A 16,643-nucleotide genomic window follows, 5' to 3' on the forward strand; every position below is an offset into this window, starting at 1 on the left:
GTTTTGTGTCCCATCTAAACAAAGCACACAGTCCTTCCACATTTACTGTTGAGCTTGGGAAGTTCTTTTAAGGGCCAATGGTACAAAACTGTACTGTATAAGTAGTGAGGCCATGTGTCTGTAATTAAAAAAAAGTAATTTCAATGTGGCTCGTTATAGTTACATCAGAAAGTGAAAGGAATTCTCCCTTCTTTCATCACAAACAGGCTGAAATCCAGTTGCTTAGGATAGGATGTTGCACTAGAGTGGGGCCATTGAATGAGTGGGGATTCTGTGACTTTTCCGTAAGTTCTATTGAATCAAATGGAACTTTTTTATTTGTGATGTTAGTATTGTTAAGTCAAACTAGAGTAGTCCCATGAAATTTATGGAGGAGTTGACTCACCAAATCTCCACTAATTCAGTGGGCCTCCTCCAGTTACATTAAGCAACAGGATTTTAGCCATAGTGCCATTTTGTTATGTCTTAGTTACTTGGAAAAAAGTTACAAATTATATGTATTCTATTGTTTGTAATCAGTTACTTCTAAGCACTTGTCATTTTGGAGTCAATTTATCATTCGTTTTTGGAAGGGTCAAATGAAACTATGCACTCAGCATAGTTTAGGATAAATGTTTAGGATAAATGCTTCCTTAAGTGGATAAATACACCTGATTATCAGACCATGTGATTTTCATCACCCACAGATCTTTGCACTGAGTGTGCTTTGTTTTATGATTAAGTACTGGAAGGCAAACACAAACTTAATTTGCAAATCTGATTACTTGCATCTTTGAGGCAATAATATCACTAGAGGAAAAATGGGCTAATTGCAGGAAATACACATTCACCGTAGCATCAAGTTTAATTTTTAGAAGTTCTTCCTTTTTCACTTCTAATCAACCAGAAATTTACTAGTACTAGAATGATCTGCTTCCCATCCACCTCTGGCTAATAGGATGTATTTCAATGAAAGATGTTACCATGTGCTCAACTAGCATGTCTTTTCAGAATTTCTGTGGGTTCTGGACTTCATAGGCTATGCAAGGCAGTGCGGATTTCACATTTGGTTATGGGTAAAGGGTGTGGATGGAGGTGTGACGCACATCGCATCTCAGTCTAACTTATCTCACAAGGTATTTAGTTTGCAGAACAAAACCAAAACCCAGTAAATCTGTGTACATAGAGGGTCAGAGTGCCTATGATATGTCAGACATGTGCTACAGTCTCTCATGGTGCTTCTCCAAGTTTTTAAATGAGAAAGCCACCAGGGGAAATAGCAGATTTGATCAGGGAAGCTATTTGAAGATCAAGAGGGCAAGCAATTTGGTTGTACCAATGAAATAGTCTACCGGGGGAGTCAGGAAATGTAGCATAATATGTAGTTAAAATAGTGGGGTAGGTACATGTAGCTGAATTATAACCTGACTATAGGCAGATCTACATTCAGGTTATCATTCAGCCATAGAGCTCACTGAATATCCTTTAGCCAGTGAATGTAGTTCTATTTAGGCCTTCTCTAAGCACAATATGTACTCAAAGAGAAGGGAGTGTGTGGTATGCAGAAAGTGAGAATCTGAAGAAGAGGAATGTCTCTACAGATGGAAGTTATTAATATAGTCTAGAACCCTGGAAAATAAGAGTTCTGGATTATGTAGAGAGTTTCTATTGTGAGGCTATCCTCGAGTTTTTATTTTATTTCTGTTTCCTTTCCTTTCCTTTGGATTAAACCCCCAGAATTGCCCAAGATGGCCAGGAACCTCATGATGCAGTGGTTAAACTCTGCTCCCAACCTGAGTTTGACCCCAATGGATTCAGGCGGGTGGCTCAAGGTTGACTCAACCTTCCATTCTTCCAAAGTCGGTAATTTGAGTGCCCAGCTTATTGGGGTGGGGCAATGTGTAACCTGCATAATTAAATTGTAAGCCACTCAGAGAGTGCTTTAAGTGCTACAAGGCAGTATATAAGCAGCACACTTTATTAATGAAAGTTTTCACAGTGCAGAGACACATGGCTGGAAGTGTCATTGCAAGGACAACAGCCCAGTTACTTCCTGGATAATCATGCTGATAAGCAACAGTTGAACCCATGGCTTAAATTGGACTGGCTGAAACTGATGGAAGCATTGGCTAGATCTTTGGGTCAAGCTACACTGGGAAGTAAGGCATGAATTTGCAATTCAGCAGTAATTACAGCAACCCTAAGATGGAATGAAGTCAGTTATAATATTATTCCTGTTTTGCAGATAGTATATGAACATGAGGCTTAAAACAGCTTTAGTTAAAGAATTTTAAATGTTTCAAGCAGGGTCCCAGACTTTGCAGAATCCTCATTTCTGGCCAAATTATACTGGCTGAATAGCTGCAAGATATAAGAGCACTGGGATGAGAAAAGAGAGTAAGAAGATAGAAAAGAAAATAGGTCATGGGGATTGAACACGAAAAGATTTTAGGTTCTGTTCCCCTTCATCTTGTGCAAAGAATCAAAGAAAACACTACTTTTTGTTTCCTGTCTATACATGAACTTTGAAAGGGCTGCTTCTGAGGGGGAACTTAGCAGTGTTTGTGTGTGAATTATAATATGTGTGGTGGTCAACTCTTTTATAATGGACATGATTTGAATAATGAACAAATAAGTGTCACAGTATGTAAATGTATCAGTCAGAAAACAAGAGACAGAAATGTTGTGGTGCCCTGAAGGCCAACTGCCATATTTTGAGGTGAGCTTTCATGGATAGATCCATGAAATATATATTAGAGTGATTTTCTGAGAAAATGGAACATAATTGTCTTAGCTGCCACAGCAGAAAGAGCTGTAGCATGAACTGTCAAGAGGGTGAAGGAGTTTGCAAATCTTGCGGTCTGGATTTTAGGGAGCAGAATATAGCAACCCCAAGAAAGAAGGTGTGATAGAAACTCCCAGTGATAGAAACTCCCTGTTTCTATCTGGGATGCAAAGAAGAGGGAGGAAAGGGAAAAACAGAAGGAATATCAAGGTGGAGAGCAGAAAACATAGAATGGACAAGAAGATTGGATGAGAAGCACGTGGATGAGGAGGCCAATGGTCTAACCTGGGTAAAGCTGGTACAGTACAATGTGAACAAGTGCCAGGACAGAGAAAGAAAACACAGCAAAAGAAAAAAAGACTTTGGTAAGAGACGAGGAGAGAAAGAACAGTAAGGTCAGGATGGAACAAATGAGTTTTAAATTGAGCAACGCCACTTATTTTCACCACTCACTAATACAACAAAGGATAATAAGCGGTTTGGTCAAAAGCCCTTCAGACCATTTGATTACACCGCCATAATCTGTGTTCCAAAAAAGAAGAAGAAAATATGACCTCAGGATTTGCATATTAGAGCTATTAAATTCTCTGATGAAAATGGAACATAATGTCTTAGCTGCCACAGCAGAAAGAGCTGTTGCATGAGCAGTATATTGCCAGCCAGTCACTGCACCACTAAATTCTCATGTGTTTCATCTGTTTATTTCCAAAGAATGTATATAGCAGAATTCTTCATCCCTGAGAAAATATTCTTGCTTATTTAAATCAATAAAAAGGGACTACTGAGGGAGGAACCTGTAAGGTAAGGGATACCCGGAAAGCAGATTTCTAAATGTATGGCTGAATAAATCTGTGAAGATTCTCAGTCAGCTGGACTTACTTCTTATTAGAAAGAATACATGGTGAATAAATGGTTGAATAAATGGTGAGCATTTTTATGCTGATCTACATTCTCAGGCTTTCCATCTGTAGGGGAGAAGACTGAAATGTTATTCTATGGCATTTGTAATTCTTAATCTAGCCATCTTCTGCTTTGCATGCTAATTGATAAAAGATTATTCCAAGATTTTGTTGGAATTAATCAGAATTGCAAATAGCTCAGCATTGGTACTTGCAGGGGAACAACTGTCCGCTTGTTAAAGCTAAACAAACTTACAGGAACCACTTTATGAATAAGCTTTATTCTTCTCACTTGGAGCTTCTGGGAGTTGTAGCTGGTGATTTCCTGTCATTAAAGAGTTCTGTTCCCCATTCTGTGGCTCCCAAAGGCTTCCCCAGATTGAAGGGGAGCCCTAGAGGGCCCCAGAACTGGGTAGGGGAGAAGAAGGTGTTGATACCTCCAAAATGGCTGCAAAATGGCCAGGGCTGATGACACCAGACAAGTTATGCACGTTTGACTTGGTGACAGGATTTCAGTCAGTAGCTCATAAAAGGAAGAAAATTAATTTTCAAGCAACCAGTATTTTTGTTAACACATAAATAGAGGCTGACAGAGAATTCAGAACAGCGTGCTTCTTACACTACTGATTCTTTTCCATCAGGGCTAGTGTGAATGCAACGGATAATTTCATGTGGACACCTCTCCACCATGCCTGCCATGCAGGTCAGCAGGATATTGCTGAACTGCTCATTAATTCTGGAGCAACAGTAGATGCTGCTTCAATCAATGATGGAACTCCATTAATGAGAGGAATTGAGAGTTGTCGGCTGGACACCGTACAGTATTTAATCAACACTGGTGCTAAACCTCAGTTGGCCAACAGAAGAGGTAACTTTTTTTGTGCTCCTGCGAAATGTGTTTTTCTTAATGGATGGTAAATGAATGCTATAAATGAGCTATAGCATAGATGTCATGTGATGTGGGGGAACACTTCCCCAATGTTTTGGGTTAAGGCTACTCCCCTTTTTCAGTACACAAGTTGTCCTTGGCACTTAGCAGTAACTTCTAATGATTCTTACAGACTACAGATTTCAACCTCCCTGCACCACCATCTGATTTTCAAACTGTTGTTTCCTCTTTACATTGGCTTTTTTTCTTTTAAATTCCAAATATAACTTCCCTTGCCATTATGTTTAGAGAGGGATGAACTAGTTCAGTTTTGCATCTAATCAATCATAAATTTATTCTGTCCATTTACTGCATCTGTAATCTGACGCCTGAACCTCTCCCTAACAGTCCTACAGAACTTTATAGACCTCCAGGGAAAAATCAAAAGCCCGTGTTTGCCACAGCATGCATTTATCCCAGTTAAATTCCAGAATGAAATCAGACAATCGTTTCCAATCACATCAAAATTCATTAAGGTACATGTCTAATAATTGCAGGTGACATCAGTTTGTCTAAATCTACAAGCTTTATTTATCTACATTGCTTCTATTTCCCATAAGTACCAAAATACTTCAGAGTTTGAAACATTCAAGTGTCTTACAGCTTTGAAAAATTGTAGGCATAAATGCTTTAAAAATACATGAAATTTAAACTTAAGTTGCAGGCAAATACTGAAGCCAGAATTCAGTCCAAAATAAGTAGAAATATATTTTAAGAGTAAAAATAATAATGAGAATGTTTCAATTGCATTCTAAAAATTCAAGAGTTTATAGCCTTAAAAGGCACATTTAAGAAGCTGGGAATACGTTATCTTAAAATATCGAAGTCCCTAAAAGAAAGAATATATTTGAAGTTGTTTTTTAAAGTGTCTAAGCATATTAAGAAACACAAAAATTGTGTATTTTATGTGTATTTTATTTACGTTGTAAGCCGCCTAGAGTGGTCATAACTGACCAGATAGACGGGATATAAATAAATAAATAAATAAATAAATAAATAAATAAATAAATAAATAAATAAATAAATAAATAAATAAATAAAATAAAATAAAATAAAATAAAATAAAATAAAATAAAATAAAATAAAAAAATAAAATGATTCCAAATGCTCACCCAGCTAAACAATTTGAATGTATGGAGGAAAAAGCATGTCATCCTTATCTCCTACCACTATTTCTGCTATGTGATTGTTGTTGGTATCCAGTTTGTGTGGCATGTTGTGTGATTATTTTAATGCTGATGTTACTGCACTTGTGCTGTTTCTATATATTTATAGTTCTTTCAGTTGTTTTTCTTTCCCTTCAAACTATAAACAATCTTTTCTGCTAGGCTTGGAGATCTAAGGGCCTGGTGTACCAGGAAAAACAAATTAATAAGAATCTCTCTTGTTCCTGCACTTCCTGTAACTTCAAAGGGTTGTAACTCAAAATCTGGCAGGCTGCTGCTATGACAATAACATCATTCTTTTAACTAAAATTTTGCAAATCCTGAAGGAATAAAGGCCTACACAAAGTACTGTAGAATCAGAGTATAGGACCTGCAAATGCCCTCTCTGGGCATATTACCATATTGTAATGTTTTATTGTTTTATTGATTCTCTCCTTTCTTTGCCTGATGCTGATCTGTCACCCCTAGCAGTGTTAATGTATAGCACAATTTTGTTCGCCTGGAGAGCTGGCTAATGGTGTTGTAGTTACTTTAGTAAACTATTGTTCAAGCAGTTGTTGTGGATTTTTTGGGCTCTTTGGCCATGTTCTGAAGGTTGTTCTTCCTAACGTTTCGCTAATCTCTGTGGCCAGCATCTTCAGAGGATGGCCACAGAGTGGCGGAACGTTAGGAAGAACAACCTTCAGAACACGGCCAAAGAGCCCGAAAAACTCACAACAACCATTAGATCCCGGCCATGAAAGCCTTCATGAATATATTGTTCAAGCCTCAATTTCAAAAGCACTTTCATTTCTAGGACTGCTTTTTCCACATACCCTTTCATTATTTTAACACTGTATGCACAAAATTTCACAACTCGACACATCAGTCAGCATTCAAAAAACACATATGTGAAATGCACATTATTTTCATATGCATTTTCCTCGAACTATTTTCATGCAAGTTTTGAGCTGACACCTGTGTGGGAGAAGTGTGCAATGGAGACAAGGAGGGAATGGGTCAACCTCCCCATCTTTATTTAGCATTCAGTCATTTCCATAGGCTTAAACATTTGATTTAATGTGGCTTTTCTTTGAAGAAACTTTGTTTCAAAAGTAGCTCTTTGTGCAGCATGTACATGTGCGTGCACACACACACACACACACACACACACACACACACACACGTCCCTGTGTCTTCGTTCTGTAAAGGGCAAACTGGTAGATAGTAATTATGACAAGACAGGAATGTAATTTTCAATATACAAAGGCTGATTGAAGATGATTGGGTTAATGCACTGGATATTCACCAACTGTCACCTAGTTTCCTTTTGATGGTGGTCAACCGATGTCTCAGCTGTTGAACTTCAGGCTGCATCAGCAGCTGGTGTGTATGAGGTGGTGGTGGTGAATGATTTACAACCATATTCTCTTATACAGAGAAAAGTAAATAAATCAATTCTAATATAAATTTCTTGTGATTCTAGCTTTCTGTGTGCAGAGAGTTAACACGGTGCTGACAGATATTTGAGCCTTGTGTCTCTCCATCTTGTTCAAGATTTTATTCATCCAGTTGTCACTGGTATACAGGTTCTACCCCACACTCCCCACTGAAAATATTTCAGGCATAAAGAAGGTTTACTGATGAGGACCCTTGAGATCAGTACAGTGGTGCCTCGCATAACGAGCGCACCGTTTAACGACGAATCCGCATAGTGACGCGTTTTTTGCGATCACATTGCGATGTTTAAATAGGGTAAACAACACATTGCGATGATCGTTAAGCGTTTCGCTTACCATTCTTTGCAATGCGATGTTTTGGGAACAGCTGATCGGCGGTTCCGAAATGGCCACCAGATCAAGAAAATGGCTGACCACAGCATTTTCACGCCAATTCCTCGCTTACCGAGGCGGCGAAAATGGCGGCCCTATGGAGGATTCCCACTTAGCGGTGAGTTTATCCCCCATAGGAACACATTACATGGAGTTTAATGCGTTCCTATGGGGTTTTTTGCCCTGTATAGCGACGGATTATCGTCACTATGTGGGGCTCCACTGTATTGGAAATCAAACCAGCCATATGAGTGTAGCATCTCTAGATAGGTCAAAGCTGACTTGTTGAACATGCAGCCTGCAAGGTCTGCAAGCTGCTATTAGTAGAGAAGCCATCTTTCTTTCTCTCCTCCTTTAATGTATAAATCATGCTTTTCACCTACAAGGTGCCAAGGGGATAGGTAAAATAAACATATGATTAAAATGTCTTACAGATGCAAGAATAAATCAGAACCAGGAGGCATTCAGTGAAAGGCAAAAACTGGAGGAATTTTTTTTTTAAAATCAGAATTTCAGATCTTTATATTACGACACCTAGCATATTTCAGGTCTCTAACAGTTCTGGGGTTTTCCTCAGAGATTAAAGATAAATTAAATAAAAATACATTTTTTAAAGAAAGGCCCAAGGCTGAAATGCATGGGGATTTGTAGAATGAAGATGTTTATCTGGCTTGCTGGGATTCTTTTTCCCCTCTAGCGTTTGGCTCATAGATGCAATACTACTACTACTACTACTACTACTACTACTACTACTACTACTACTACTACTACTACTACTACTACTACCAACAACAACAACAACAACAATACTACTACTACTACTACTACTACTACTACTACTACTACTACTACTACTACTACTACTACTACTACTAATACTAATAATAATAATAATAATAATAATAATAATAATAATAATAATAATAATAATAATAATAATAATAATAATAATAATAATAATAATAATAATAATATCGGGAACACAGAGACAAAAAGGCACACAAGAAAATTTGAGAGCAGCACTAAAACTGGAGAGGAACAGAACATGAAACAAAATCAAAAGAGTGGCAGAACAGAACGGTCTTTCTTTCCTCAACAGCTTGAGAGAGAGCCAAGTTCACCTCCAATGGGAGGCAGATTCCCAGTCAGAATGCTGTTTCTGCAGAGGCTCTGTCTCAGCTCTGGCTCCAACTTGGCTAGATGGGTAGGATATATAACATGGAATATTCAGTTCAGGGAATTATGGTTATAACCTATTTTCCCCCATTTTCTAATGTTGTTTATTTACATAGCACTGTTTAGGTACACGGCACTTAACATAAGAAGAACAAAAAAGTGAGCCTTAATCTCAGGAGGGGATGAAGTTGACGTGGTTCTCTTTCTTTCTTTCTTTCTTTCTTTCTTTCTTTCTTTCTTTCTTTCTTTCTTTCTTTCTTTCTTTCTTTCTTTCTTTCTTTCTTTCTTTCTTTCTTTCTTTCTTTCTCTCTCTCTCTCTCTCTCTCTCTCTCTCTCTCTCTCTCTCTCCTTCCTTCCTTCCTTCCTTCCTTCCTTCCTTCCTTCCTTCCTTCTTTCTTTCTTTCTTTCTTTCTTTCTTTCTTTCTTTCTTTCTTTCTTTCTTTCTTTCTTTCTTTCTTTCTTTCTTTCTTTCTTTCTTTCTTTCTTTCTCTACCACCACATTAATGCTAGCACTATACTGCAAGCAAAGACGTCAGGGTTACGTTCTGAGGGAGATTTTGAAGAGAAGAGGAAAAGGTGGCATTTTAGGAAAGTATTCCAAGGAGAAAGAACAGCAAGAGAGAATGAGAAAAGCCATTGAAGGGAGGAGGAAAGGCTGCAGGAGTGAAAGTCATGTGCCAGGAGGTCTTGGAAAGTGTAGATGGAAGCAAGGTCCACTGGGGTAGGACTGACAGTAAGATCTGGGAGATCTGCACTTCATTTGGAAGTGTAGGGAAGTGCCGGTGCACAGATTTGGAGATGACTATCCTGTGGCACCTCCAGAGCTTGGAAAAGTTCCATTCTGAATTACTACAGGCACAATTCCCAAGGAAGTTCAGGATGCCATCACTGAGAAATTTAGCTTTCTAAGCTCTAGCCAGAGCACTGACAACGTTCCGGATAGAAATGGGAAGGCCACAGCATGACAGTGGAAGGCCCAAGATAAGAAAGATGCAGCAGTCAAGTCAGAAGATGAGGAGAATGTAAAGCAGGAGTGGGCATTGGGTTGTTGTAATGACCTTGCCGTGCTTATCCATGTTTTATCTCGCGAAAACAGGACAAAATGCGCTGGAAATCGCAAAGGCATATGCTGACAATCGGTTGGTTCACTTCATTCAAGACACATTGGACCGTTTGCCTCAACCCCCGGAAACCAAGGTTGATAAGCAGAAGGGGAAAAAAGGAGGCAAACCTAAAGCGCCCACCCAAGCCCCAGGAGCCACGCTGGCACCAGCTTCTCCTAAAATCAAGTCTGCTGATCTTGAAGCAAAGGAGCCCGTGAAAGATAAGGTAGGGTAATGATGCTGTACAGTCTCATAAGCGTGAGTAATCCATTGGGCAAAACCTACCCATTCCATCTTTAGCTATTGCCCTGGTAACTGGCAAAAAAAAAGTCTGCTGAAGAATGGTGTCCTACATGGCTTCCATCATCCACTTCAGTCTCACAACAACCTTGTGAGATAGGTCAGCCAAAGAGTGAGACTGTGTGACTGACCCATAGCCGTTGAGTTTCATGGCTCAATAGGAGACGTGAACTTGGATCTCCCAATCCCTAGTCCAGCTCTGTAAATTTTTCATCACATTAGCTCCATAGACAACATAATGGGGTGGAACACACCCATTTAATGCCTAATATTGCCTTGAATGTCTGGACTGGCAAGTGGGATATAATTTTGTGTAAGAGAAAGAAGAAGACCCGTAGCATGTCTAAAAGAGAAGGACTGGAGAAGGCTAGGTTCATCTGACCTGTTTTCTCCCATGTCCCAGGCCAGCACTCTAAATACTACTCCATGCTCCTCCCTCTTCACTGGGAGGACAACAGAGAAGGCTTATTTCTCCCTATGAACACAGAGTAAGGACAGGTCAGAGAGGGGAGTATGGCCTCCCAGATGTTGATGGGCTGTATCAAGTGTACTGGCTGGGTCCAATGAATATAACAGTCCAGCAACAGCACCTCCACCACTCATTCAGCAACCAAACACATGCTTTGCATAAGCATTCTGGTTAAAGGATCTCAGGCTGAAGAGCTCAGTATGGGACTGCCTGCATTCCCTTGTGATGACCCCAGATCTTTCTCCCAGGACATCGTAAAGCAAAGCAAAGTGTGTTGCTTATATATCACCTCATAGCACTTCAAGCACTCTCTGGGTGGTTTACAAGTTAATTATACAGGCTACACATTGCCCCCCCCCCCAGCAAGCTGGGTACTCATTTTACCGACCTCGGAAGGATAGAAGGCTGAGTCAACCTTGAGCTGCTACCTGGGATTGAACCCCAGGTTGTGAGCACAGTCTTGGCTGCGGTACAACGGTTTAACCACTGTGCCAAAGCAATAGAAAGGGCTCATAAAATGACTCATGCAAATCAATAAAACAGATGCAGATTTGCTTTATGTTTTTGTGGCACTGACTGTGCTTTTCCAAGAAGGACATGGACATCAATAGATTGCATACCAAAAGCACTGAGGGGCAGAAACACAGGAAGACATCTTATCCCAAGTCAGATCATTGGTCCGTTGGTGTCAGTGTTGTCTGCACTGAGAGATGGCAACCCCTCCCTCCCCCCCCCCCCCGGATGGGTTTAGATAGAAGGTGTTGTCTGAGCCCTTCCTGCAGAAACTTGGAGATCAAGCCTGGGAGCTTCTATTCAGAAGTAGATGTCTGATCGCCTTCCCTCCGTCATCAAGCAAGGAGGCCATCTTCACATTGTGGTGAGGAGACTGACCCTCCCATACTTCTGGTGACAGCTGCTGTAGCTCTGATATTTCAGTCTTTTGATTGTGACACTTAATTAGACATTTAGATTTTTTAAAAGAAAGATTTGTACAGGCAAATTGCACAAGACATTTGTCAAACTTTTTTGTGGACCTGACAATGTTACCTCTTTCAGCTTCTGCAGCCACTGGAACCGGCCATGGAGAAGTCTCTCTTTGAAGAGGAAAAAGAATCCCTCAGGGATAATGTTGTCCATCTGAACTCACTGATAACCAGGGGAGCTACAAGGAAACTGAACATCACATTCACACCACAGAGGGTAAGTACGTCTGCGGAAGATGACAAACATTCTTTTTGCTTTAAGCTCCTGCTTTGTTTGGAGAGCTGTGTTACCAAGCATGTGAGCTTCTTTCCTTTATTGAAACGAACCTGCTGGCATGCCCATTACCCAAAAAATATCACTTTAAAACATTGAGTCCTAATAACCTCCAGCCCCTTTTCTGCAACTTTATGAGAATATGTCACTCTATAAAAGACGTGATTGCCATTTCCCCCACAGTTTCTGTTAGTAAGAACATTTTGCAACTCTACTATCACGAGGCCATTTGGAGAGTGAAATTCATGGTGCTGGATTACAAAATGAAGAACTTAAGAAGGCTACCAGAGTCTTTCTAGACCGAGGAATGGTTAATTAGTTGCCTGCAAGCCAAATCACTCAAAAGAATCATGCCTGATTCCATGGCAGAATGGTTCCATTCTCATTGTTCCATCCATCAGGAAAAGGATCTCCCACCCCCAGCATGCACATCATGCGCAGCAGATGCTGTACATCAGTATTTTTGCTTCTGTAGTAAATGCATGGAAATAGAGCCCATTAACAGCTCACACAGGCTCCTAACCAGGGATTGTTCTCCTGTTTTCTCTAGATTTGGAGCCCAGAATTGACAACAAAGGATCTCCTTAAAAAGAGGGAGTTGCGTCGTCAACGTTTTACTTATGAAGTGGATTTTGAGGACTTTATGATGCCATTTAAGAGGAATTTTATGGACAAAGTCCGTGCACTAGAACAGGCGGCTGCCTTGCATTAATCATGAAGCAGTTTCAGCATGGAAGTACAGAAAAAAATGAGCCCAAATCTCAGGAGAAATAGGTTTGAGAGGCCATAATCATGTTGTTTCTAATTGTGATAAAAATTTTGCTTCATTCTTCAGTTGTGTAATTTCAGCACAGCACACACTTGACACTGTGATTGCCGTTGTGCCTTGCTTATAATTTGGACATGGATCTAGGATGTTTGCAGGGCAAATATCTCAATGCATTCCCATTGACCTTTTATTAACCTTTTCCATTCAACATGATCATATAATTGCCTCTTGTTGCTTAGAAAATAGACTCTATCCTCCTGCAGAAACTTGAATCCAGTTATTTCCAGGTGCTATAAATATCCATTGCACTGACTGGTGCGACCAATAGTCAAACCTAGGGCAACTCTAGGATTCGTACAGGTGCTAAAAATTCCCCCTCAAGAAACATGTCCTCTTACTAACAATGATATGTGGGTTGTTTCGTATTTCCCTGAAGATGCATTTATGGCGAAGTGTGGCTTGTAGAGGAAAGTGATCTGGGGTTCCTTGTCATTCACTTCCCAGAGCTTAGAGAAGTGTCTCTTTTTTTGGAGCCCAATTCATTAGCCAAAATGGCTAGTGGCCATGCTAAATCTTTGGCCTTGAGGCGTTGTTTTCCAAAAGCATACCATTTAGACACTGTGACTCTTGACTTCATCCTCCATCCAGATGTGTCCCAAAAAAAGAGCATCAATGAGGATGAACTGGAGAAAAGTTAAAACCAGGGTAAATCCTAATCCTGAAAATGTTCTTTAGTTTATATATAAATAAGCACCTGAGGCTGTTTACAAGAATTACATAATGCTAAAAGTATTAACTAATTTTTCATTTTATTGCCCATGGCGAGTGATGGATGTCTCCATATTTGCTTCCTTTTTCCACCCTTGGCCCTGGCAGTACCAGAGCCACAGAAAATGGTGGTCATTTCATCTGTGACATATATATATATAAATACGAGTGTTCACTGGAAGGACAGATCCTAAAGCTGAGGCTCCAATACTTTGGCCATCTCATGAGAAGAGAAGACTCCCTGGAAAAGCCCCTGATGTTGGGAAAGTGTGAAGGCAAGAGGAGAAGGGGACGACAGAGGATGAGATGGTTGGACAGTGTCATTGAAGCTACCAGAATGAATTTGACCCAACTCCGGGAGGCAGTGGAACACAGGAGGGCCTGGGGTGCTCTGGTCCATGGGGTCACGAAGAGTCGGACACGACTTAATTCTTTTTATTCCACTTGTTGTGAGCTGCCCAGAGTAGTCAAAGACTAGATGAGCGGGATAGAAGTATAATAAATAAATAAAATAAAGTAATTATTAAATTAATAAATATTAACGACTAAACAACAACAACAAAATACAAGGGGCATGTTCTCTGGTGGGCTGGACTACCCTAAGTTGTACATGTTCTCTGCAGGAAGTGAAAGGAGGAGTTGGGTAGCATGGGATATATAATCGTACATGCACATGCATGCCCACTTTTTCTTGGCCAGGAGAACATTTACAGCCCAGCCCTATCCAGCTTCTTCCCTCCCTTTTACCGTTTAGACTACAGTGATAGCAAAGTGGCCACAAGAGCAAACATTAGTGCTGGGCACAGCAGTAGCGATGGCTTCCTGTTCTGAAATTTCCTCTCTAGTTATAGTATAGATTTTACAAAATGGACAGCAGGTATGTTAGCTTTCCTAATACCAGCAGCTCAAACCCAGGCCTTCTGAATCAGCCATGCCCCATGAGACCTTTGGATACACAAAGATGTTCCAGTTAAATAAGAGGGAGCCTTAATACCAGAAACAAAAATACCCAGTTGTGGGGAGTGGAGCGTGAACCTTAAAAAAAAATAAATCACACATGGACTTTGTGAATATTTGGGATTTGGGAAGTAGGGATCATGATGCAGAAAATCGTGGGAGGAAGGATGAGTACATGTATAATGGCTAAGTAGATTTTAAATATATTAACAAGGTGGATTTTTTAGCCCTGAAATTAAAAGACGCCTTCTTCTTGGGAGGAAAGCGATGACAAATCTTGACAGCATCTTGAAAAGCAGAGACATTACCTTGCCAACAAAAGTCCTCATAGTCAAAGCTATGGTTTTTCCTGTTGTGATGTATGGAAGTGAGAGCTGGACCATAAAGAAAGCAGACCGCCAAAGAATTGATGCCTTTGAATTGTGGTGCTGGAGAATCTCTTGAGAATCCCCTGGACTGCAAGGAGAACAAACCTATCAGTTCTAAAGGAAATCAACCCTGAGTGCTCACTGGAAGGACAGATCCTGAAGCTGAGGCTCCAGTACTTTGGCCATCTCATGAGAAGAGAAAACTCCTTGGAAAAGACCTTGATGTTAGGAAGGTGTGATGGCAAGAGGAGAAGGGGACGACAGAGGATGAGATGGCTGGACAGTGTCTGCGAAGCAACCAACATGGACCTGACACAACTCTGGGAGGCAGTAGAAGACAGGAGGGCCTGGCGTGCTCTGGTCCATGGGGTCACAAAGAGTCGGACACGACTAAACAACTAAACACACAACAAGGTGGATTTGATTTAAATCACGATTTAAATATTTTTTTTAAATCAATGTTTTTGTTTAAATCATGATTTAAATCAATTTGATTCTTAAAAACATTTTTATCCACCCTGTATGTTATTAAGCTGTTTAAAGAAAGAATTGTTCTCCTGGGTCCGTCTTTGTTATATCTGCTCTTGTCTTCGTGATATAAATAAATAGAACCCTAGTGGTTAATTTGGAGCTCTCAACAAGAGCTGCAAAAAAAAATAATAATAAATAATAAAAAAGGAAAGGAATATTGCTTTTGTTTTCTGCACTTCTTAATGGCTGAAAGCAATGCAGAGGAGTCGTTTTGTTCCAGCTTTAAAAGGAGATGGGCTGCATACGTCGGTGTGATGCCCATTCTTGGCAAGTGAGATTTGCTGGCACGGCTGCATTCCCTGTGAAGGAATCAGGAAGAAGGCTGTGTACTTTTAAACCATCTTTCATCTTTTCTCCTGTCCTGTCACAGCTCAGTATTCCTGTGTTCCGGACCTGCTTTGAAATCAAATGTTCTTATTTTGTTCTTCCTACACATTGCAAGGGTCTTCGTTGATGTTCCTCCAAACCTATTGTTGGCTCTCTACCCTCTAATATCTCTGTTTTTCCCTTGTGGTATAATGTGTATTGCTGATTTTGATCATAAAACTCTTTTTATTGCCTTCACTGGAATTATGCTAGAATGTAAGGCTTAGTGACACCAGGTACTGGGGAGCAGGACAACAGTGGAGGATTTTTTTTTTAAAAGAAAAGTCATCCTGTTATATAAACCCATGGAGAATCGACACCTTCTGTACTTTGTAGGGAATTCATGTTTTAAAAAGTATAATTCAAGCTGGAAAAGTTAGGTCAAAACAAAATTAATAGAGAAATGAGAGGTAACTGATGGCAACATGACTTATGCAACTTCATATGTGTTATGGGTTTGTTTGGATTTCTTTTCACTTTTTCACAAAGTACAGTGGTACCTCGCAAGACAAATGCCTCGCAGAACAAAAAAAGAGACTCGCAAGACAAATGGTTTTGGCAATGGGGGGTTGATGACTCGCAAGACAAATGTTCCTATGGCCGTGCTTCGCAAGACGAATGTTTTCCGTTTTTTTGTTGTTGTTGTTCCTACCTCATGTTTGCTGATTTTTAAATGTTTTTCTATGATGTTTAAAAAGTTAATGTTTTTTGATTGAAATTTTTAAAATCATCTGCACTATATGTATGGCTTTAAAGAGCACTTAATAAACTCTTTGTAAACCAAATTTGACTTTGTTCTGATCTTTTTGCCCATAAGAATGCATTAATTAAATTTCAATGCATTCCTATGGGAAAACACATTTCGCAAGACAAATTTTTCACAAGACAACATTTAACTGTAGAACAAATTAAATTTATCTTGCAAGGCACCACTGTATGGGAAAGAGCTGGCCATCTGGAAAACTAATGAGTTCAGGCAACACAGCGACAATGTGGTTACTTATCAGCATA

At 39.9% G+C, this 16,643-nt stretch overlaps 1 protein-coding gene across 1 annotated transcript in view; it reads left to right on the plus strand.

Moving 5' to 3' along the window:
- ANKEF1 (ankyrin repeat and EF-hand domain containing 1) overlaps window positions 1-16,417 on the plus strand; it is a 29,277-nt gene extending 12,860 nt beyond the window's left edge. Inside the window, exons 7-11 of the mRNA XM_078389087.1 lie at window positions 4,305-4,531; window positions 9,841-10,073; window positions 11,673-11,816; window positions 12,424-14,581; window positions 15,150-16,417. Coding sequence (XP_078245213.1) covers window positions 4,305-4,531; window positions 9,841-10,073; window positions 11,673-11,816; window positions 12,424-12,585 — 766 coding nt within the window. The 3' untranslated portion in view covers window positions 12,586-14,581; window positions 15,150-16,417. The remainder of the gene's footprint in view (window positions 1-4,304; window positions 4,532-9,840; window positions 10,074-11,672; window positions 11,817-12,423; window positions 14,582-15,149) is intronic.
- The last annotated feature ends 226 nt before the right edge of the window (window positions 16,418-16,643 follow it).

Source organism: Pogona vitticeps, chromosome 1 (assembly GCF_051106095.1).
Source record: "Pogona vitticeps strain Pit_001003342236 chromosome 1, PviZW2.1, whole genome shotgun sequence".
Taxonomy (NCBI): domain Eukaryota; kingdom Metazoa; phylum Chordata; class Lepidosauria; order Squamata; family Agamidae; genus Pogona; species Pogona vitticeps.